Source organism: Pyxicephalus adspersus, chromosome 5 (genome assembly GCF_032062135.1).
Source record: "Pyxicephalus adspersus chromosome 5, UCB_Pads_2.0, whole genome shotgun sequence".
Lineage (NCBI taxonomy): Eukaryota > Metazoa > Chordata > Amphibia > Anura > Pyxicephalidae > Pyxicephalus > Pyxicephalus adspersus.
The window spans coordinates 102575387-102600268 of record NC_092862.1 but is presented as its reverse complement, the minus strand read 5'-3'; the positions used below and the strand labels follow the sequence as shown (position 1 = coordinate 102600268).

At 38.3% G+C, this 24882-nt stretch overlaps 1 protein-coding gene across 1 annotated transcript in view; it reads left to right on the top strand.

Annotated features, from left to right (window-relative positions):
* Nucleotides 1–376: 376 nt before the first annotated feature.
* The window catches only part of DNAJC13 (DnaJ heat shock protein family (Hsp40) member C13), a 91641-nt gene continuing 67135 nt past the window's right edge, over nucleotides 377–24882 (top strand). Inside the window, exons 1-2 of the mRNA XM_072412314.1 lie at nucleotides 377–640; nucleotides 21964–22044. Of these exons, the coding sequence (XP_072268415.1) occupies nucleotides 21977–22044 (68 nt within the window). The 5' untranslated portion in view covers nucleotides 377–640; nucleotides 21964–21976. The remainder of the gene's footprint in view (nucleotides 641–21963; nucleotides 22045–24882) is intronic.

Genomic DNA, 24882 nt, shown 5'->3' with positions numbered 1-24882 from the left:
AAGGAAACGTCCTAGTGCTGCGGACCACCAAAGAATTCTAGGGAAAAATTCAAGCTCAGGTCGTTCCAACCTGTGCCCGCCCCACTACTATAATAATTTATAATTAAGAGTACACGTGAAAAAAAACAATAATTGAAGTGCACGGATTCGTACATTAGAGGGCGTGCTGCACCTCTGTATAAACCAGACACAGTTCCTTAACTTCACATGTGCCCACATCAAATATGGCGATTTTTAGAACCCTGACACTTCTTGCTGTCATTAACGTCACGAGCAGCCTGTCAGCTGACAGTCGCCTGACAGGTACCAGGGGGTGTGGAGGCAGACTGTCAGTGCTGTTGATGCGCATGCGCACTACGTCTGGGTAGTGGACTGGAGGACCGGGGGAGGGGAGTAATCATGGCGGCGTCCAGCAATAGTCTGTGAGTCAAGCATAGACAGACGGTGCCGTGATACAGAGCAGTAGGGGGAAAGGAGGTTGTACGACCATTCCTGGACTGTGACCCCCACCCTGCTTGAAGAGGAGGAGGGACCGTGTACCGCTATTAGGGAGGGAGGGAGCCGGGAAGGGGCGGGGACATTGTCCCGGGTACAACGCGGTTCTCTGGTGCTGTCGTGCAGCTTACTACTATAAGTGCAGGTACATGGATGATGTATATATGTATATGTATGTCAGTGCAGGCCTGAGTGTGCAATTCATTTATTAAGAATATTTATAGTGTTCTTCTTTCATACATGACTGATGTGTAAGAAGGTTACATGTAATACAAGTCTGTCCATACATCATGTATGATACATGTGATGTCATGTATGTTGTATGATATTGCTATGATCATCCATAATATGATGAATATTGACATTGCTGGAGGTTTCATTTTCCATCTCTGTGAATGGAAATACATCCTGCTTCCTGTACTGGTGTCAGGGATAGTACACATGGACAGATTTTTACTTCTGGTCAAAAAAAACAATCAGATCTGGAAGGTAATTCAGCAGCGTGAACAATTTTCTATAATTCAGAATGTTCATAAACAGATCAGACAAATATCAGTAGAAAGCATACAAGATCCATTGTGTGTGAGAATGATTTGATTACATCCAATCAGAATTGTGCTCATACCTGTCTGGGAGAAACAATTGGTAGCCCAGAATCTCATAGTATTTTGGGTCTTGCAACCAATACATTCTTCTATTTTTATTTGTTTTGGTGCAAAATTTGCAGTGGGATCGGTTTGTGTGTCTTAGGCCTTACTGTACTTTGTCCAGCCCTGATGTCATCCCATAAACATGTGTTACCAATGATTGGAAGAGTTGTAAAATGTTGTTCTAAATGTAATCACTCATGTCAATGTTGTATGATAATATTGGTTTTCTTATCAGATGTACAGTGTGATTTCTATTAGTGAGATAACATTGTTGCAATATTTGTTTTAATTTTATTTTGAGTACATTGATGCAGATCTTGCATGACAATGTTGAAACCATTGCTCCTCTGAATTTAATTTAAAATAAATTAAAGTAAATTGTATAAAACAGTCACCTTGCTCTGGACCCCAATTGCAAGATTCCCCGGCTCAGAGCAGGAGTGCTTTATTTTGATGTTTAGCACAAGGAAGCCCATTAACGCCAAACTTTCCTGAGCGAGTCTGTTGGGTGCATGGATATAAGATGAGTATTTTTAACATTTTTGATGTTGCTGCGCAGTTTTCCTTATGCCAGCTCCCTCATGCCAGCGATCTGCTGCCTCAGGGGACATGCTGCATGTAGCTTCAAACCCACAACAGCCCAATAGAGAATGAAATTGGAGTGATTCAGGAGGAACTAAAGTTCTCCAAAACAAAAAAAAATACACTTAACTTCATTCTCGCAGAGCAGCCGATTGGTCTGATGTCTCTTCCATCGGGTCCCGGCATCTGTGTTCAGCCAGGCACTCCGGGCGCCGCCATCTTCTCCTCTTCTTCCGGGTTCTTCTTCCTACATCACCCAACCCAGGCGCGAGATCAGGTGACGTACAAGGGGGATAATACTTGCCGATCTCTCTGCGCATGTGTGAGATCGGCATTTTTTTTCCCGAAAGGGCACCTTTTGCGCATGCCTGAGATGCTTGGGCATGCGCAGAAGGGAGCACCCAAGAGCCTCCTGGGAGGCTATGCGCTCCTATTTATTCTTAATTGCGTAGGGGATTGAGAATTAGGGGGCTAGGCTGCACCCTTTTTTTTTTTTTTTTTTTTTTTTAAAGGGTTGCTTAAAAAAAAAAATTTAACTTACATAAAAGGGTTTTCTACCCTTTTATGTAATGTGAACTGAGTTTAGGTATGCTTTCAGTACTGTTTACTGCTGCCCGCTGTCAAATTTGCAGACACTGTTTCTTTAGGACCCCACAGTGCAGTGTGTGTGACGGGGGGGGGGGGGGCAGCGCAGCAACATAAGTGGGCCTTACCTTTCCATGAAACCTCTACTTTAATAATGATTTATCAATGACATAAGCTGCTGCTTCACTTTACAAATGGTGCAGTACAGACAAGGGCAGATAATTCAAATGATACAAAAATATAAGTTTTATCTATTGACAAGTACAAGCAGTTGTATAGTTAATAAAGCAATAACAAGACAAAATAGGGGAAGGGCTGTGGCTGTTTAAGCTTATGGATCAGTAAATGTATACCTAATGTTTGGATATAAGGCCTAAGTCCTGAACTAATTTTGCTTGCCACCAGGCAGGAACCACCCGGATGTTTTCGGGAGGTTACTGAAAAGTTGGGTCACAATACAGGGGTCACCACCCACCTACACCTTACTTCCATCCAGCTTAAAAAAAATCCTAGGGAGAATTCTATGATCTGTGGTGGATAAGGAGCAGAGATGGCATGTGATAGTGTTGGGGCTCTGTGATTGGTTCACATGGATACAAGGAAAGTACTTGGCACTGTGTAAGCTCTGTATGGAGGGACACTGAACTAATGCATGCTTTTGGAGGTGCATGTAATGGATCAAATGTGATTACTGTCACGGTTGGAGTAAGGCCTTGAGTAAGCTTTGATCGAAGTGACTATAGCCAGCACAGGACTCTTCCCTCCTGGTGACTGGAATAAGCGTCAAGGCATTAAAGAAAAGGTAAATGTGCTGCTGATTAGGAGGGGCATCAATCAGTTTGTTTCACTCTGCAAGGGCAAATCACAAGTTAACTTAAGTTAACTTAACAAAACAAATGTTGAGAACCATTGGGCTGTTCTTTGGTTGTGTGATCCTTACAATAAATGCGCTTTTTGGAGTTTATAGAGCCTAAACATTAACTATGTTGTCCAACCTGTCATTCAAGCTTGTCTTCTCCACAGTTCTCCCTGGTATGTACTGATCAGTAGTCAAGGTATTCTTTTACTTGTAGTTCCACCAATGATGGGGGCTCTATATCGGCTAGACCAGCTAAAAGCTAAGGATTTTTCTTTGTTAGTACAGTGTTATCCTATGAAATACAAATATTCTGTGTATTTAAATTTTCCTTCTAAGAATGATTTTCGTTTAATACGTGCTTGCTCGTTTGAGTCATATGGATCTTTGCTTATTGCTTGGACTGATGATATCTGACACTGCTTCAATATGTTTTACAAAACATACCCTGTTCCATTTCCTGCCATCAGCTGACTCCTGCTTATATCAGCACCTTTCATGGCGATGCAGGAACAGATTCCAAGTAATGTTCTTTGTTTTTTTTTTAATGCCTAATAACTCTCTGCAACTCAATTCTATTTGGTACTATAATTTCCTTTTCATATTTGTAACATCTGTCCTTTTTATTTTTCGTCTAATTAATCAGATTCTGCCTCTTTCATCCATGTGATGTTTTTCCTTTCTTCTGTAGGATTGGATCATGTTTCATCATTGCAGGGTTTATGATGTGGTTGCATACTTGCTGTGTTAAACCATTCACTGCTTGGCTATCTCTTTGCTTGCTACTATTTGTGGAAGTGTTAGATTAGGCAAAAATGTCACTTGTCTAGATCAGTAAATAGAATTTAATAAAATGTCTTCTTACTTTTGTAGCTGGATGCCTAACGTGCAGATGATCTTTCCTAAATCAGACAACTACTATGCTTTTATATAGTGTTAAGGCATTCAGTCTTAAGTTGCTGCCATTGACAATAGGACAATAAGACTAAGAACAGTCCTATGTTTTTTTCGTTTGTTTGCTTCTTTCTTTATGTGTATGCCAAGATGGTGATCCATTAATACCTGTAATAGTCTGATTGAAATTTAATGATAATTGATGGTAATGTTTTGATCTTATACATAATTTCATTATGGCCGTCAACTAAATATTAGTCCAATGCTTGAGCTTTACTACCTTGCCATTTCTCTAATCGATGGATTATATTGGTTTGAAAAAAATAAAATCGGCGTCATTATGTTTTCTTAGGAATACATCATTTCCTTGCTTAGGACATCTGGTACAGCAGGCATTCTGTTTGTAAGTGAACTATTACTAAATGGTAGCCTATGTTTGTTGGTGGGTCTCTAACAATTTCCATGACCATAATGATTTCTTAAGGCATTTTCATATATAAGTGCAGAACATTTGATGTGCTTTTATTTTTATTAAAAAAAAAAACATTTCAGTGTTCAACCCTCATTTTTTTCAAACTGGGTGCATAGAAATTGTAGGCGGTTGGCATCCCCTGTATTGTGACCCAACTCTTCAGTAGCCACATAAAAACAGCTGGGTGGTTACTGATAAGTGCCGGGTGGTGCACCCAGCTAAAAGAGGCTGGAGAGAACACTGCATTTCTTACGAGCATTGCGGTTTTCATGTCTTGTTGCCATTCATTTTGAAATTGACTGTATCCCCAACACATTGCATGGTCATTGTGCTGTATGCTTTTGGTGACTTTTTTGGAATATGGTACTTTAACACAATGCGCGTTAATGGTCATTAACAAACTTGCTTTAATTCAACACATTGCAGTAGGAAGATGTGAATAGACCCTTAAAGAATGTATTTTCAGTGTCTGCACCTCTCTCTTGGTACAAAAGAGAAGTTACAACAGTAAGTGTTGTAACTGAAAACAGGAATTTTGAAAGAGTTTCCTGGAGATCGGCTCACATGTAAAACATGTAGTACAGTGCAGTTCTCCTATCTTTGTATGGGGAATGATTGCATTTAGAAACTCATTGGTGGCTGCAGTGAACCTATTTACAGATAATAAATTGTATTAAAGCCTCCAAAAAAGTTAATAGCTGAAATACAGTCAGGATATAAGTTGCCTTTTTATGTTTTGGTTTGAGTGGGAAAGGAATGGAACCTGTCAAATTTCTTTATTGTGTAGCTGTAGACTTACATTATGAAAACAGTTCTGCTGCAGGTACAGAGACCATAATAAAAGCTAAATATAATGGGGCTGTGGAGGTTCATAATTATTGGGGTCATTGTATGTCTAGTAGTCACATTAAAATAGACTGGGTTTTGTAATGTTGAAAATGTTTTGCAGCGTATTCAAGCTTCTTCATTTCTGTGCGCTGAATAAAAGAAATGGCTTGGATAGGCCGCGAAACATCTTCAACATTATAAAACCACTTCCAGTTTAATGTGACATTTATTTACTTGTATTTATATAGCACCAACATATTATACAGCGCCTTACAAAGTCCATAGTCATAAAAATAACTTGTTCCCTAGAGGGGCTCACTATCTGATGTCCCTACCATAGTCACGTCATTAACACAACCTAAAGCTAATTAACCTGAGTGTTTTTGAGATGTGAGAGGAAATCCACGCAAACATGGGGAGAACATACAAACTTCTTTCATGCAGTGCCCTGGCTGAGATTTAAACCTGAGACCGCTAATAGCGCTGGAGAGGCCGGAGAGCTAGCCACTGAGCCAGATATATTGGCTATTCTGGCTTTTTCCTAATATACATTTTATATGTCATTTGCTGGTTGGAACCAATGTCACCATGATAGTGGGGGGAGATATTACAAAACTTTACAAATGAACAATTTGCTTTATTAGTCATTACAACATAAATGTCAGCATGTTTTTGTAGAGGTAATGTGGCTGATTTCTCTGACGCTTTGCACTATGCTATCTGTGGGTAGAGCCGCAAAGAAGCGTTTGAGATGCTGTGTGATGTCCGAGCCGATTAGTGCTGCTGTAAGTAGCACAGATTGTGACAGTCAGGCTCCTGCTGGAACATGACACCAGAACTGACAACGGTAGTCATAATTCAAAGGAACAAAATGGGAAGTTCAACGTAAATTTAAATTTAGAGACTTCAAGCGAAACTAAATCTGCAACTACTCGCCTATCCCACTTCAATTGCAGGGTGCCGCCATCTTTCTTCTTGTTTAGTTTCTGAAGGCGTTCTTCGAACCATCTTGATTTGCTGAGGCCAGCTGGGATTACCGGGTTTCCCTGTCAACCTTTGCTGTGTGGTGATCAGGTAAAAGCAGTTCTTGCATCGCCTTTCTGTTTCTGCAATAACCACCTGAATCACAAGTTCAAAGTGGGACTTTAGTTCCACTTTCAGTCGACAAAAGACAAATTAAACCGCACTGCACAATGGTTTACACATCCAAACCTACACAATAGGTTCCCATACACTTCAGGTATTTATTCCTCCTTTAGTAAAGCAATGCATGTAGGCCACCTTTTATTTATCTTCTGTCATCTATTGCCTTTCCGCAGAAATTCATGAAGCAGAGTAAGAATAGCCCCTAGGGATAACCCCCCTCTAGGCCTGAGTTCTGCACTATTAGGATAACAAGTCAAAATATATATTTAAAAATAGATTATATCATTTTTAATAAACACATTACAAAGAAACCTAAGGCTACGTACACACATCAGATTATTCTTGTCCGATAAATCACCTCAGGGCTGATATCAAAAGAGAATCTGGCGTGTGTACAGCTCTCTTTGTCCGGAAGACCGTCTTAGCGGATCCGTGGTTGAGGAACGATCGTAATGAAAGTGTAGGGTAAAGAGTGCAGTGGGTTGCCGCTCCGTCGGTCTCCCCTTTTTATAGAGCAGAATGGCGCTGTATATCGTGAAAGATCCTTTTGTACGTGTACCCTAATTTTTTTTTTTTTTAATCTATTCTGCATTGTGAGCTTTGCTTCAGTCATATAGTTCTATTGAAAATGTTATCAATACATCATCAATATTATTATTACATTGTAAATTCAATCATCACAAGGGGTCTAGTATTATGGTGATATTAGTTAAATAAATCAATAGCTGAATTAAAGCAAAGAACAAAAAAACTTCCAATGGGACACAGATATGGAGGATAAAGATTTCATCACCTGATTATAGTCAGCCGATTTGTCCAATGTCTGTTTTTTTTTTTTTTTCTTCCAACTATGGTGTGGTTGTGTCTTGCTCTTCTGTGTGTGTGTGTGTTCGTGCTTCTTTTCACATTTTCTAGGCTCTTCATAGCTTTTAAATGACCTGGCCTTGTTGCCAGAGCTTTCTATTTTATTGCTGATGGTGATGCAAACACTGCGTTTTGTTAAAAGCTTCATGGTGTGGTAATGCAGTTTAAATTTGTGTATCTGTCTCAACTAAATAAAACGGTGATGGCTTTTTAGGTGGTTGTTGTCATTTTTAGCGCTGAATCGGTGGATCATACTGATAAAATAGATGAGTCTTTTGAATAAATGGTAAATCTCAGGAAGTTGTATTTCCTTTCCAGGGAAAATTACTTAAAGCTGTGATTAAGACATACAAACGGGAAAGTTTTTTGTTGAAATGCTTTACATTTCCACAGTACCTGGTGCTTTTTAGTAATATTATTATTTTTATTATTTATTTTATTCAAATATTTCTTGTAAGCATTGATAGCAGAGGGATAGTGCAGGAGTTGTGGTTGTGTTTGCATTGTAGCATCATCTTGGTAATTAGGAAAGCCGTCATTGGAATGTGAATGTGTGGTGTTCAAACTTCACGTATGCATTTCATATTCCTCAGCTACATGCTGACTAATAAATACAAATCTTGAAAACAATATGGGGTTCTTTTTTTTACGTTTCAACAGAATGATGATAATCAATAGATTAATCCTTTTTATCTAGATACCATTTTTGACATGATTCATTTTAGGTCTTTAAACTTTTGCTTTACCCATGTGGTATAAAAAAAAGAGTTTATTTTATTGTGAAACTCCAGATCAGTGCGATGCAACTTACTCAATGCTATTTGTCTTTCTGCTGCTATGTGACAGCTCTCAGGCTTTTTGCTTGTATGGCATGCGCAAAGCACAGGTTTATTTTAGGGTCTCATTCACAGCCTAAAGCAAAAAATTTAGCATAAAATATGCCTTTTCCACAGCTGATACACAGATGTAATGCTGGTTTTGTCAAATGAATGATCAGAGAAAACTTTTACAAAACCTCTCTTCTTGCTAGTCTCAGAGACCAGTGTTCAGCATCTCATTGTAGGTCCTCCTCTCAAGACTTGAATGGGAATACTTTTTAACTGCCTTTTAAGCAGTTTTATGTGGTTGTAAGGCATTTTGGAAGCCTGTCAACCCATACAGTAAGTGGTAATAGCTCTACAAATTGACTATTCACTTGAAAAAGCCCTATTTGTGGTGTCTTTACTTCTTTACACAAAGCAACCCCTGCCATAGCATTCCAGTTGGGAACATGGCCCAGGTCTGGTAGCCATGGCTCGAGGTTGCTGAATGTGATATTTCAGGGAGGCATTTCATAGTTAAAAAGTTGAAATAGGGTTGCATTTTTAGACATGTAAATACTAATAATATAAAAATAAATACAATTTATTTAGCTATATTCATAGCAGTAATATGTTTTTTATTTGTAGTTCCACTATACTGTTTATGGGCAAGGACCTATTTGATGAACTTGAATGGCACCAATCAGTGCAGCACTTTTAAGAATGTCCTCAATTTGAAAACCTAACTTTCTACATTGCACTGCAGTTTACATACACAGCAGTAATATAGAATAATGCAGTTATTGTGAATAACCTGGAGAAAAATCTCCACAAAAATAAAGATTTTACCTAATAAAAAATGTTAGTTTCCTGGCTTTTATGCTGATACCTTTTTTTTTATTATTTCTAAATTGCGCAGGTGGAAGTATGCAGAAAGTCAGAAAAACTTCATACCCTGCTGCAAAGAATGAATGCTGACCGCTCATAAGGCATCTATAATATTATAACAGCTTGTACATCTCCCTCCCTAATATGAAAACTTAGACAAATGTTTCTTGACCTTTTTAACATGGGGGCAACCCCTTGAAATAACTTTCAGGTCTTCATGGAACTATTTCTCACAGTACATTAGTGTGGTAGCCAGTGGGGAGAATGTTTTCTACATTGCTGCTCATTGGAAAGAAAAGCCACTCTTGCAGATAGTCAAAAAGATCATTAGTATCCGTTGAACTGAGAGAGAGTCACAAATTTCTCATTGCTCAAGAAACCTCTAGCAACCTCTGGAGTAACCCTGGTTGACAAAGTTAGTTTAGTTTTGCCACTGGTGGTTCTGCCACCAGTAGATATTTATCATCCTCTTTCACTCCTCCTCTACTTTCGACCTGTTTGCTTTATTGGCCAATTAGACTGTTGTGCATCCTTTGATCAGTCACTTTTCATCACCACTCCAGTCCCCCTTTTCTTTCCTACCACTATATACTGTTCCCCTGGTGTCTGCACCCGCCATGCTTGACACCTATTTTTCTCTCAGCACCTACTATGCTTGCAGCCCACCTTTACTTTACTAAGCTGTTCTTTTTATGTTACTCACAGGCCCATCAATCACATCTTCACAAAGTACTCCTCTCATCACTGTGCCCTCTAACTTCCCCCTTTTTCTTGATTTTACAGCTAGGCCATGTTAATACCCCATTTTTCACCAAGCTCATGTACCCTGTCTCCCTCAGTTTTTTATTTTGAGTTGCTAACCCCTTATGTAAAGACAAAAAAGTTTCTGTTAACATTCTTCTAAATGGTAAGCTTTTACATTTCATTCTTTCAGTCACTAAGCCTTGTAACTGAGTTAATGGTTTATATATTCTCTAGCTAGCCACCATGTGACTAGGTTAAGCTTGGCTATATAAAATAAATGCAGCCAGAGTTTTGGATTTTGCAAGTTTTTTCAGATAGGATTTCAATTTTGTTATATTGTTAATATTTTTTGTATACAACCTCTTGGAAACACCATTTTGTATTTCTACTTAGAACTCTGAGAAGGCAGGACATGAGACAGCAAACACAAGTCTCCATCTTCAGATTTGAAGTTACAGAGTTGAAGTTACAGGAAACTTTAGGGATGTAGCGATCAGGACAGAGTTGTTAAAGATGAAACTTCCAAAAAATGCTCTTAAACTATACCCTGAAAGATTTTCATTGTGTCTTGAATTCCTCCTGGAAATGATCAGTGCACTTTTTGTACCTCTATAGCTGTATATCTACAGGGGGAGATTAACTAAAACACTTTGTGCTTTTGACTGCTGGTCTCCCAAAATTTGAAGTTACAATTTGATAGTGTCACTGCTGTTCTGCCTTTTGTTCTCTTTGCTGGAAAGAAAGCTGTACCTAAGGACTTAGAAAAAGTTTGTCTGCTTCATGCATTCTTTAGATCTGTGCTTTCTGCACCTCGTTTTCTGTTTGTTGTATCTCCCCACCAGTCACTCTTTGCAGAGATTACAAGAAGGAACAAAGCCATCTTCTCCAACCAAGATGTCCACGATCACACAGAAATAGAACAAGGCAAATCAGCAATGTGAAAAAGATTTTCTGCAAAACGCCGGTAGATATTTATTATACCTGTGACTAGTTCTTTGTTCTTTTTTGTCAAAATTGTGACTGGACCGCCCTGTAAAAAGTATCCGAATGACCAGGTAGGACATTTTTGGATGCATTGCATGTTGGTTTGAATCAAAACTTCCAACACATAGCTAAATACCCAAATACCCAGTTGAAATACTTACATTTCCTTTTCTACCTGCTAAATATTTTTTTTTTTAATTCTTTACAGTCTATTTTGAGATTTACACACCTACTGTACTGTGCAGTTATACAAGTCACAAGTTCATTTTCTTCCAGCTGCTTATTAGATAATGCATCTGCATTCTCACCTCTGTCCTGTTAGAAGAGAGGTGAATAAAGAGGTTAAATATATCAGAATAATTTCTAACTGCAGAAAGCAAAACATTGGAATATTGTATAAATTAGGTATCGTATCATATATCATTGCTTCTTTACTTATTATGGTGTGTGTCTGTGGGTTTCTTTTTTTTTTAAAGCTCTCCTTAACTTTAAAGTAGGCCTCCAGCCTAAAAATAGCCAAAGGTAGGAATTGCATTCCATTAAAAAAGTAAAATACAAATCAGCTTTTTTTTTTCTTGGAATATTTACCTTCAATCTGGATCTTTTCTCTAAAACACTTCTTCCTGCAACATTCCCCAGTCAGCAGTCTAATAGCACACGTCCCAAGTCGCATGGAGGACATTATTCAGACCACATTCTCTAAGTAAACCAAAACCGTCCTGGGCTTGGGCAAGAACTTGTTTGGGCAGACTTTAAAAATATTGATGAGAACAGAAGATAACACGGCTATGGAAACAATGCACTGTAAAATAAAAATGATATCCAAATCTAATTGTAACTTTAGTTATAGTTACATATATGCATATAAAGGCGCAGCCATCTTCCTTACTGGTAACATTACCATGACATTACCAACAGATGCAGCAATTCTTCCTTTTCAGTTTCTCCCATGCTTGACCAAATGGTTCCTAATTACACAAGTTATGAGTTCTTGCTTTAATGCAGTGCTTAACTTCACTTGGCCATTGCCATTCTTAGCACGGGACAACAATTCTTTTACTGCTGCATTTGACCATTGAAATGAATAGGACCGTTTAAATGGTTTATCTATGGACACCTCACAGGGGCCATGTGATTATATTGACACATACAACATGTTATATTCAATGTTTTTTTTTTTTGTATAAAGGTCAATGTCAACAGGCTTTGGGCTTGTGCTGTTATACCAGTTTGAAAAACTTCAGAATTTGATTACTGCATAAAATGGTAAACCGACCGATATTAAGGACTAATGAGAAAAATACAGTTTGCTATGGAAGTGTGCCTTTAATATAAAGGACATTATGCTTTGCCTTGAGAGTTCTGTGACTGTGTATAACCACAGCACTGGCACTGATTGCCTTATTCTTTGTCTGCAGGACCAAAACACCAATTTGTACAGGATGACCAAAGCAATATCAGGTTCACAAGAAAACCATTTCTATGTGAATACTTCTAGGACTGAGCATGTATTTTAACACAACCTGGAAGGCTTTGTTATGATATGTTTAAGGATTTAGCTGATTTTGTAAGCCCCTACTCCTGCTGCTATTTGCATGTAGCCTGGCAGGAAATTGTAAAATCCATCTGTTAGTAAATGATACAGTTTTATTTAATAAGTGTGTGTGTGTATGAGGGGGAGGTATTTAGAATTATTAATTGTTTTAGAAGAATATTCATTTTCTATGGCGAGCGAATGCCATGTACATTACAGTGTTTTAAAAAAGGAGTTCAAAGAGTCCTTCTTTCCTGTCATTCTGTGGCATCCGTACAATGGATGGTGGGAGAAGTTTGTCACCAATATAAGTATGCACAGACAGCAATAACAGACTGAAGTTCTAACTCCACAAAAAAATGGTATACTTTCAGAAAGTGAAAAGAAATCCTATGAATGGTGGTACAGACTGTACTTTCAGTTTCTTTTACTTCAGTTGTTCTGATTGGAAAAAAATGATTTTTAGTTTTTGTTTTTTGTCAGTTCTGAATAGAATTGACGTTTAGTAACGATTGATCAAAAGTATACAAGTTATATTGTGTATATGAATGATCAAATGCATCTGTTTGGGTTTACTAATAGTCAGGTATTGAGTCAGTAAAGATTCAGGTATGCTAAAGTTTGTAGTGCAGTGTTTCCCAATCAGTTGGTCATTCTGCAAGGGGTTGTTAGTTGAAGGTTGGTACAGATGGCTTAGTGTCTAGTACTCTTGTCTCAGCAATGCTGGGTCCTAGGTTTTAATCCTTTCACTATCTCACTAGTGACAGGATTCCCCCACAAATTTCAAAAATTTGCATTTAGGTAATTGTCTCCCCTAAAAACAAACTGCATAACCAAAGTTCAGTGTAAGCTGCCAGCTGCTGAGTCAATATGGACTTTTAATAATATTGAATATTAGAACTAAAAAAAAGTAGCAGACCTACTCATATATAGTAGGTCTTGCTCTTCTCCCCCCTATCAAAATACAAGCTAAAATGTTAATCTTGAATGCTTTTCCTTTTTCTTGTCAGGCAGACTCTGGTAGATGTGCAGTGATTTAAATTAATTGGTCAGAAGCTGCGCCCCAGCCAATTTTCCACTTTCAGGTAGAACCAGAGCAGCTGGACGGGATATACTATCTTAACCCCCCCCCAAAGTGTCAAAAAGTAGAAACACCTAAATCTCTTTAAAGTAGTAAAATCTTTATTACTTCCACATTGCTGGAGAGTTGACTATCTGCTTCTTTAACAGTGTCTGCACTGAAGCGACACATTCATTTAAAACTTTTATTGACTGTAGTTTAGATTACTTACAGAAAAAAATAGCCAACCCAGGAATTAAAACTTTTACCTGGCTTGTAATTGACATGCATTGGTTGCCACTGAATATTATGAAGATTATGAGTTGGTAGGTTTTAAAGTATTGTGTTGCCAGTGACTCGAGCTACTGGAAATGATGAGTAAGGCTACGTACACACGTCAGGTTTTCGTCTGATTATCTTTTCAGGGCTAGTATCGGGGGAGAATCTGTCCCCATAGCCCGGCGGCGGAAGTGTTAATGCCGGCCATGGTAAATAGGGAAGGGACCCACAACAAGGTGGCTCAAGAGCCGACCCCTGCCGGCCAGGACTAGGCAAGATCGACCATTAAAAAACTAGGGGGCGTTAGGCCGGAACAGACTACTGGCTAGGCCGTACCTCTGCCTTAAAGCCTTGGCTGATTGGCTTTTACGTTTATCTTTCACATCTTTCATTTTATTTTTTCAATATAATATACTTAAGGTTCCCATAGGTTTCTTCTCCTGACTTGCTAATCCCATTAGCTAATTTGGTGTTTAGATGGAGTTTGACCTCTGTAATAGTGTCTGGTGACGAGTGTAAAATATTGGGCTACCATTTTTACTCTTACATTTCACAAGCTCTCTGATCTAGCAGCATGCTATAACACTTGGTGATTTTTGTATGGCCTCATACCTTTATTTTACACATTACTGACAATATCTAGATATCTGCTGCATAGGCTATAGATGTAGCAGCTGTTTTGATGGACCAGGAATGTGCAGGTACTGCTATTATAGAAGGAAGTGACCCATAGATTAGACTTGGGGGGGGGGGGGGGGGGGGCTGTGGAGACTAGTATTAGTCGGTGAATAAGGAGTTGACAACTGCATGGGGTGGTCACCAGCATGTCATTGTACAGCATGTTTTGGTTGGTTGTCTTCTGGGTGTCAATAATATACAGCAAGTTTTTAATGTATTTTTTTAATTCTCCTAAGGACTAGATAGGTGATTGAATGTTTTTTGTTTTTTATGTATTTATTATTAATATTATTATTATTATACAGTATTTATATAGCGCCATCATATTATGCAGTGCTGCACAAAGTCTATAGCATGTCACTAACTGTCCCTAAAAAGGAGCTCATAATCTATGTCCCTACAATAGTCATATATCATTATTGTAGTCTGTCTATTTTGAGGGGAAGCCAATTAACCTAACTGCATGTTTTTGGGATGTGGGAGGAAACCCGAGTACCCGGAGGAAACCTACGCAGGCACGGGGAGAACCTGCAAACTCCATTTCTGTCTGTGCTTTTTCTGGGTAGATTTGATATTTGTTTTTACCTTGTCACCTGGATAGAAAATGATGGGAACTGAAAAGGTTTTCAGTTATCACCAGTACAAGAGGTGTGGGGAAATCTTTCATCAGGTTCCTGTTCTTTCTGATGACAGCTAAGATTTCCTTTTACTTTCAGGGATTTCAAGGTTGCAGTTTTTTTGTCAGGAAGGTGATTGCTGACCTTTAGCACATGGAAACCAGAACTAATTCTTCCTGGCATTTGTCTTGCATGTTAATAGATAATCCTTGTTTTGGATGACCGTCTCTGCAACAACAATACTCTTTAAAAAAAAAAAATGGAAGCAGGAGTCTTGGTACCTGGCACACGTGCTTCTGTGGACAGTCAGCAGTTTCTAGTTGGCTTGTATCTTTTCATGTGTAACAACAGTTCAATTCCTGCTCTGTTTTACAATAGCCATAGAAGACCTTTGGAAGGAAGTGAAAGCTTCAGCACAGAAACGTTTTAATGACAGTGTGGTTTTGGTGGTATTTGTGAGCTATCCTCCACACATCCAGCAAGGGTGAATTGTTAACTACACAAATTCTGCAGTTGTTTTTCGTCTTGGATCTTGTGACTTTTTCATTTTAGTAATAGGTCTATTGATTGGTTAATCACTCTTTTATTTCTAATGATACTAAGACTTTTTTCCTAAGAGAATGTCAGCCGTTGAATCAGGGAGCATCCCCAGGGTTTTGATCAGCTTTAAAGACAGTTTTATGCACCAGGAAGGTGCACATGCAGTAAATGTTACAACCATGGCTTTATGATTATATTATGCCCATGCATTAGTAGATGCAGCAGTTGCATATCTATGCATAGCAGATTTCCTCATTCTCTTCTGTAAAACTTCTCCAACTGTGTTAGGTTATGTATGGATTCTGATTGGACAGCATTGTGGGTAGCACGTCCAGCCCCAAATAGTCTTTTAATTATAATCTTGTCCTTTCTAGGATATTAACAGCATCACCAACAAGATTGGGCCATTTGTGTCCAGAGACTCCACCCTGAATCTGTACAAACAGGAGACATGGTCCGCGGCTCTGTCCGGTGCTCCTAAGATTTAACGTACATTTTTGGAGTTGTGGCAGCTCCTAGCTCAATGTCCAAATATGTATAATCTACCTGCACATTGTGACAGACTTCATTACACAAACCTTGTTACTGATGCTTTTATATTTCCGCTGCTTCTTCCAGCCTATCCTCTTTTCTTTGACCATTAAATCACCATTTATAATGCATTTCCTGCGCATGTGTGCCACAGTTGCATAGCATCAGTCGGCTTTATTCTTGGGCTAGGGGTGTACACTGTGTTGCAGTATGTGTCATGCCTGCAAGAATACATTTTTGATATTCCACATAAATATACATTATTTGACATTCAGACACTTTATTCTGCCTATATTTTACTGTTCTTAATTTCACCTTATTCATCTCAACAAAATCCTAATGAAAGTAAAACCTGTTCTCCTAATTTATTTCATTTTAGACTCGGTGACATTATCACTAGGTCTTTGCAATGCAGGCAGATCATATTTGTGTGAGAGAAGTCAGCAGGCTGCTGCACATATCATTGCGGTGATAGTGACCACATGCAATCCATTATGAACTGAAATCTAATGGATCAGCAACAGTATGGCAAGGGATAAAAGGGCTTGTTATAGTGAAAAGCCATACGATATGAAATTAAATGCACATTGGCTGACTTGCTGCAACTTCTAACGCGCATTGTGAGAAGCTGACTGTGTTTAGTGAATTCAGAGTAAGCAATTTCAGTACAGGAGAGTAGGCTGTGCAAATGTGCAAGCTAGAATGGAAGGCAGGACTTCAGTTTCAATATATAAAATATATATTTGATGCTGGAATTTGCAATTGTGTATAAATTGCCTTTTAAACTGTTTTTTCCAGTTAAATGTTTTCTTATTCTTTCAGTTTGATGGCTTATTTGCTGAAAAATGTTAGCAGTGCATTAATTACTGGCATCCTAAAAACAGGACAGGATGATCCAAAAAACTAATACTTGGCATTAGAAAGGTTTGTTGCCACCCAATTGCATAAAATATACAGCTAGGCTTTTGCATTACCTAGCATTTTTGTATTACCATTGCATAACCATCGTTGGTCTTATTCCTGTTAGGGATTCTGCTAGATTGTTGATTGACAATGCTGTGTGAAGGGGTGTAATATATGGGTATTACAGTATTGCTGACTTTTTTTTCAATAAATAAGCTGGAATTGTTAACCATTACTGTTTTTTGTTTCTTATGCTTGGACTGAGCAGTAGCAGATGTGTTGCAAGATTCTTTGAGGAAGTCAGGGTTACCATAGAAAGCTGAACTTCTAAACCGGGAACTACATGACTGCAGTGCTCAACCCAGAAATTTTTTTAAGCCGGGAAGAAATTGTAGGCAGATGGAAGGCCCTAAATTGTGACCCAACTCATCACTAACCACCCAAAAACAGCTGGGTGGTTGCTGAAAAGTGCCAGGTGGTGCACCCAGCTAAAATGGGCTGGGGAGAACACTGGACTGGGTTATTGAATTAAAAGTCTTTTGCTGGGTAATATAATAAATATACTATACATACATGTGTGTATTTCACTGTTTACTTGGTGAATCCTTGTGTCACCAGACAAAATCTATCAACTGGATTTTCAATGTAACTTCCTTTTAAAATAATAGTGTTCTGTGTTTTTCCAAAAGAAAATGTTATATTTATTTCCACATCAATTGTAACCATGACTTATGTACTTGCAGCCTCTGAACTGTTATCTGTCTTAATAAAACTAAACTTCTAAAGTAAAGTGTAGGCCAGAACAAAGGTTTCAGTTCAACCCACCCTCCCAAGCTGGACATACCTTTAATTTATCTGCACCTTCCCCATTATTTTCTATTCAGGCACTGAGCAAAGGAAAGCCCCGTGTAATCTGAGTCTCTTAAAATGCATCCTGCACTGGGCTATAAACAATCCTCCACCCCTCCCCCTGATAGTGCCAGATAATTATTTGGGTTCCCATCATGCCATCATGTTAAGCAGTGGTCCCCAACCTTTTGCAGATCGCTGACCACTAAATGCACGGACTCCGGACTGTGCATACATCCAGAGACACAACCCTCCCACTGCCCCGAGCCTGTCATGTCACTGGGAGACGTGGTCCGCGGCTCTGGCCGGTTTGCCCCCCAAACGGGGTCCTTCTCCTGACCCAGCTGGTTGGTGCACTGTCCAGAGGCTCCCACACCAATCCTTTACATTTACCAATGTAAAGGATTGGTGTGAGAGGAAGGTAAAGGAAGTACTGGCATTATAAGGGGGATTAAAGCAAATTTTTATTTGTTCTTTCTTTGCTGGTTTTGGGTAAAAGATAAGGAAAAAGTTAAATACCTTCTGTCATGGGTTTCATTACTTTCTCTCTCTGTCCCAATTTGGACCACTGTCAAACCCAACATTTTGAGTTGCCATTTTAACAGTTTAAGGAAAATATAGATATCTGTTCAAGTGACAACTTTTTGTTTCTCAGGAACTGATTGGAAATCTCCTTATTGATCCAGTCATTAAAAATAATCTGAAAGGAATTCTTTCTCTTACCTGCTCTATACTAAACTAAAATGGAGAACTGGGCAAAGCAAATGTTTGATTTAGAAACCACTGCAATTTGGCTTTGGCGAGTAATAGATACATAGGTAGAAATATTGTAAAGTGTACATTAATGATATAATCCTCTTGTATGCTTGTCTCAGCAGCCTTTGTAACTAACTAATCATGCGGATCTTTGTGGGTGTCATCTTGTGGTCGGGGTAGAACTGTGAATAGCAATGCAACCTCCCAGATTCTTTCTATCAGTCAATGGCACAGGGTGTGAAGTACAGTGCTTGATTAAAGCTGTTGGTGGCATAGGATGGTCAGTGGTATGTGAGACCTCTAAAACAAGTTTACCATGGAGGATTTGACCACCTGCTTGAGATGGCCGGTAAATTGGACATGGGGCTACCCCTCAGAGGTGCTGAAAATCTTGAAGAAGGATATCATTGGGCTACAGTGCTCTATGACTGTAAACCTCTTTAAACCAAACCCATTGCTGAACAGCATATCAGCTGGTATCAGCCTTTCGGTATCAGCCTTTTTTTTTTTTTTACCCTTCAAGCACCTAATGTTAGTATACACACTATTTCAGTACCATGGACAGCATGTTGGTAAATAAATGAAAAGACATTTAACAATTTTTTTTTCCCTATAAACATTTATTCAAAAGTGAAAATGCCTATGTACTTTTCAGATTTATCTTGGCAAAGTCTAAACTAACAAGATTCACCCAGTGAATATTGTATAAAACATAGTAGGAAGAATGCAAAAAAATTGCTGGTTGAAGCCTGTTGAAACGTAATAGGGAGAATTTACCTAATATTTTCACTTGGCAATATTAACCAGTAAATTCTTGATAAGTACACCCATATTTTATAACTACATTGTCTTCTCTTTTAATATTACTCATATTATTACTAAACAGGTGAAAAATACTTGCCTGCTTTAGTTTTTTTTAGATATTTAGCATTTACTTGCACTTTGTGGCTTTATATAATTGGCAACAAAAGTTATATGAAATGTGGTTTCTAACCAGGAAGATGCTTTGTTTCACAGTCTGAACAGACATCAAAGGGGTTCTTTTGTTAACTATAAAAATATATACAGTGCAATTTTTTTGAATCCATGATTACTGATTCAGACATTTGTGTTTTTTTTCTTTTTTGATAAGCAAAGGTAATATTTTCAGAGGTCTGCTTATAAATCTTTTCACACAGAATTATCACAACTTTTACCCAAGATTCACACTTTGTTTTAGTTTAATACAATGCAATCCAAATGTGTGAACCTTGTGCAAAAACATTTTTAATAGACCTCAAAGAAATTTCTCTGGCAAAAATAGCAATGTGCACTGTATTTCTTTTTAAACTCCCAAGTTCCTTATGCTAAATATGTGCTATGCTCTTAGCGTAGAGCAAAATAGGCTTATTACATAATTCTCCCCAGCGCCTTTTTCCTAGGCGTTCCGCCCGGCACTCGTGCCCCCCTCCCTCTACCCAACTATGATCAGCTCTACTCTTCTGAATGGATGAATGTGGGGCTGCTTGAGATTATAGCTGCTAATGAGAGGTGGACAGGGGAGTATTTACCAGTGCTCGGTTATGATTAGATTGGCACACTGTATGACCGTCCCCCATCTACTAGCATGTGCTGGTTGTCATAAAAAAAAGCTGCGCATGAAAGCCTTTCACCCTGGGTAGGCGTGTACAATGTTGTCATGGGCAGCACAGTGTGAAAGCTGTGTGTAAAGGCTGCTTGTAATATTCTACAGCCTAACAACTTAAACCTTCATATCTCCTACACCGTTGGACTTAACAATTTGAAATTTTCAGGGTGCGCACAGTACCCTCATAGCTACTAGTAACTAGAAGTACTAGTTATTTCACCCCTCAGCTGTAACAAATATCAAAATGCGGGGGTAACAAGTTTAAAGACTTGTGAAAAAAGTGGTGGGTGTTTGAAAAGCAAGTTCACCCAGGAGCCCTAAATTAAAAATAAAACTGGAAACCCCTGAGCCACTTACCTAGTAAGGATCATTGGGGTTGGCCCGCTAAATTTATAACTACCTTTCCCAAAATGTTAACTGTAGGGTAAAGACTGAATTGGAAACCCACAGTCTCCTGGGATATATTTGCATCACATATCCCGGGAGGCTGTGGTCTGCTCCATCTGTACCTGCCTGAGATTGCTCATATGTCATCAGGGGCTTTTCTATAATGTAAAAAAAAAGGGCCTAGTTTCAAGCATTTGCACTTTTTTTTTATAAATACATTTTCAGGAAGACATATCACCCGAGTTCATTCCTGTGCAGTTCAAGATTGGGTGCCATGAGGAAGAACCTGGAAGAACACCACAGAATATAATATGGGTGAAAATGTAGATGCATTAAAGCAGTAAATTTGACTTTGTATGTTTGTTTGTATGTATGTGACCCTTACAGATTATCCACACATGTCATATTGCACTGGCATGCAAAATGGCTTTGAACAACCTTCTGTATCATACAAAGAAACTACTTGTTTTTTTTTTAACCAGTAATATCGGCCGGGGCTGTGGTAGGAGGAGGAAAGAGAAACATAAAAGGTATTTCCTCTAAACAATACTTAGAATGTAGCTCCCATGTTCAAAATCCTCAGATGGTAAATTATCAAATTTGGTCAAATGCAAACACTATGGGACAGACATTCATGCACATTTGCTGGTTTGTGTGCTCCCTAACCCTTTTTTTTTCCTTTTATTTTATTTTATTTTTTTTTAAATCTAAAAAAAAAACTACTTCTCAATTTGTTAAATGCAGCTATCAATCACACAAGAGGGAAGCACATATTTCAGAACTGACTGGATTCTCTATGCTTTTGTGCTCTACACCTTCTGCAAATGCATTAACTTCTGCGTTAAAGCAAAAATTAATGTTTTTTTTTTTTTGTTTTTTAGTGGCTGATAAGCAAGGAGAACAATTGAAGAATTAGGGTGAGGGTAGAACCCCTCTGGTGCATGACCGGGTAAAGAATGAAAGTAGTTCCCTCAGAGCTTCCTTTTAAGGGATGTTTTTTCTAATAATGAGGAAGTAAATCCATTTTTTTTAAATATAGCTAAACAAAATATATGAAATTATCAAATGTGCTTGATATATTTTGGCCAAAGATCCAGATCCCTGGTGGAAGATGGCTGTTATTTTTTCCCAAAAGGGACATTATTTTTTTCACTTGTAGTTCTTTCAAACAAAGTGACTACAGATAGATAGCATATAAGTTTGGTTTAGGAGATAGCTAGCTTCCATTTTGGCACTCCTCACTGCTTTAGAAACTTACAATATAGTCAAGTATGTTATATTTAGAGATTTTGTTTAGACTGCAGTTCTTCTTTTAATACAAATGTCATTTTTCACATTATGCAGTTCATGATTTTTCAGATGCTTTCTGCATTTTTGCTATGTATTTTTAAAATCTTAATTTTTTTTTTTTTAGGTCTTCATGCAAAATGAATATAATTAAAGAGAACAAAGACCTGGCCTGTTTCTACACCACAAAGCATTCCTGGAGGGGAAGGTAATTTTTATAATATTTTCAGTTGACCTTTTGGTACTTCTAATTAGAGCATTCTGCAGTAATTAGACTGTTTTGTACGTGTCTAAGTCAAAGAACAACAATGTAATGTACAGCAGCTTAGTTGCCCTTAAATGTGGTGGCTGCATTAGTTTTCTCCTTGGGGTACATCTTGGAAGTTGTCACACTAGCACAGGAAGTATTTCAGGACTACAGAGCATCTCATCTACAGAACATGGGAAACTTGGGAAACATGGGAAACTTTTTATGATATGATTAGCAGACACTTATCAAACAGATAAAACTATTTTGATGGTGTATTTTTTAGCCCAAAAGGAAACAAACGAAGTTCGTTGTTGGGGTTTACCTTCACTTCAATAAAATAACATATGACCAGTAAGCAGGGGTTCTTGACTTGTAGCTTCCCATTTAATTTAGACTTTCAGACATCTACTGTAATTTTCGGAGCCCTGGTAATGCTTTAAAAACAGCAGTTCATATTGCTCACAGTTTCTTACATGGGATTTTTTGTGCTTAACAGGTGAGTGTTAGTAGACTCTAAAGTGCAAGAAACATAGAAGTGGTTACTTGAGCTTGAAAATGACTTTTCACACTTCTTAGTAAAAAAAATTTTCTGCAGGGGACTCCTTTGAGGCAATGCTTCAAGTTCTGAGTGGTACTAGGGTTATGTGTGATCTGTTTTATACTTGGTAAAAAGTCTGTCATTATGTTGTCAATTTTAGAATAACTTTGTTCCCAATTGGTTCTTTAAGAAGGTACTGAAAAACGCAGATCACTAGTATTAATCTTCAGCAACATATTCAATGATGTGACTGAATAATTTTGTTAAATTACATTTTTGTCATTTTAGGGACATTGAGCTGCGTTCAGTTCTTGATTTTCATTAAAAGTATTTATAGTGTAATAAAGGTTTAATAGCATTTAAAATGCGATATCAACATTTAATTTGTAAAGAAAATCTGCAAATTCCTCATACTAGGCAGGGTAACAGGTTTTGTGCATTGGGGGCTGCTTAGGTATCTTACCCTCCCCACGCTGCCCTCACCAACCTAATATACAATGAGGCCACTCAAGTTCCTGGTCATGGTTGGACTCTCTACCATGTAACTATCACTTGACTTGGCGATTTGCTATTTGGGATCCTTGAGGGAATTGTCATGTTTTCTCTATATTGAGAAACATTGGCTGGTTTTCAGGGCTGTCCTGGTTAAACATAGGGGTAAGGTAACAAGGGTCAAGGCTGCTTCTAGTACCTTTTATGCAGCAAATATTTTACACTGCCTACAGTAGTCATCTTTTCAGCTCCTTATGAAGCCTCATGCTATAGAGGCATGTTAGCATAAGCTTTACAACTCATATATACTGTCATGAATTCAATATGTAGTTCTCATATTGTTCATGTCAATCTCCAAATGTGTAGTGCAGACCACCTTGCATCCCTGTGCATGTTGTAAATCACTGTTACACCTTCATAACTGTCTGTGCATTAAACAAAAAGGGAATAAATAAACTGGTTGGATGTATTTCAATAATTAGTTATGTGAAAACATCCCAGAATGAAGGTATAACGAGCCACTACTGGCAGTTTTACACATTATAAAAAAAAAAAAAAAATACCGACAGCGGGTAGTTTGGGCATTTTCTTGGGTCACAGGGTTGTTGGTATTTTTTGTGTGATATTCGTAAAATTAGATAATATTAGTTGTAAATAATTCAATTCAAAATTTAATTCACTTATTGATTTTCTTCCACTACTTCCTCATGCAGGAAGGCATTTTATATCAAAAGCACTCCTTTCTGTGCAAATCATTTTTCTAAACTAAAAGTAACTAAACAGACTTAGAAAAACAGGCATAGTTCTGCTCGGAGGGTTTTAGTGGGTTGCTCCGCCCGGCTGCTGTGCCTACCCCACCCACCTCTCTTGGTAGCTCTCCTCCTCTGCACGGACCTCAGTGAGGCTGCTCTGTGCTCAGCTGTCATCCATTCAGAGGATTGCTGCTGGGATGAGAGGTGAGCACACAGTTCAGCCTTCATGTGAAAGAGAAACAGGCAGTACTGTGCCCATCTCATAGAAGGAGCTGGGATTTCTATTTAAAAGAAAAAAAGCTGCTGGTGAAATGTATCCTCTGCTAAAGCTGTGTGTAAAGTCTGCATGTCGTTCTGCATCCTCACAGTTCTTTATGTACAAACCTCCATATCTCCTATAATGTATGTCACAATGAATTGTAATTTTCAGGGTGCACAGGGGACCCTCATAGATACTAGTTACTAGAATTTCAGCTCCCCTAGTTACTAGAATTTCAGTTCCCCTCTTTAAAGAATTTCAAGATATGGGATCACAAATTTAAAACAGGGCCACTAACATAGCAGGGAGCATTGGGGTGGGGCCCCTAAACACATACCTACCTGTCGCAAATCTTTACCTATGAAACTACTGCCTGCTTCTCTTCTTTGTACACCAATTTCTCTGAGGTGGGAGGTACAAAACTGAAAATATAGGTGCAAGTGGCGGGCACATTCTCCCCTTACAATCTCATTACTACAGCATCATTAGTACATAAAACACTCAGCCCATCAAAATGGGCCTCCCTGCCCTGTTACACATTCCTGTCCACTTAACTATGAACTTCAATTTCCCTAGAATGGGGAGGTGTAAGAAACCAAAAATATAGGTACAAGTGGGGAACATCTGTGACTAACATCCCCTACAACTTCATCACTATGGCATCATTAGAAAATGAACTCTGCCCACTAAAATTTATTAAGGTTGATGTACAGTCATGTGTAACAAGGAAGTGCATTTTAAAGGACAGTTTTTTT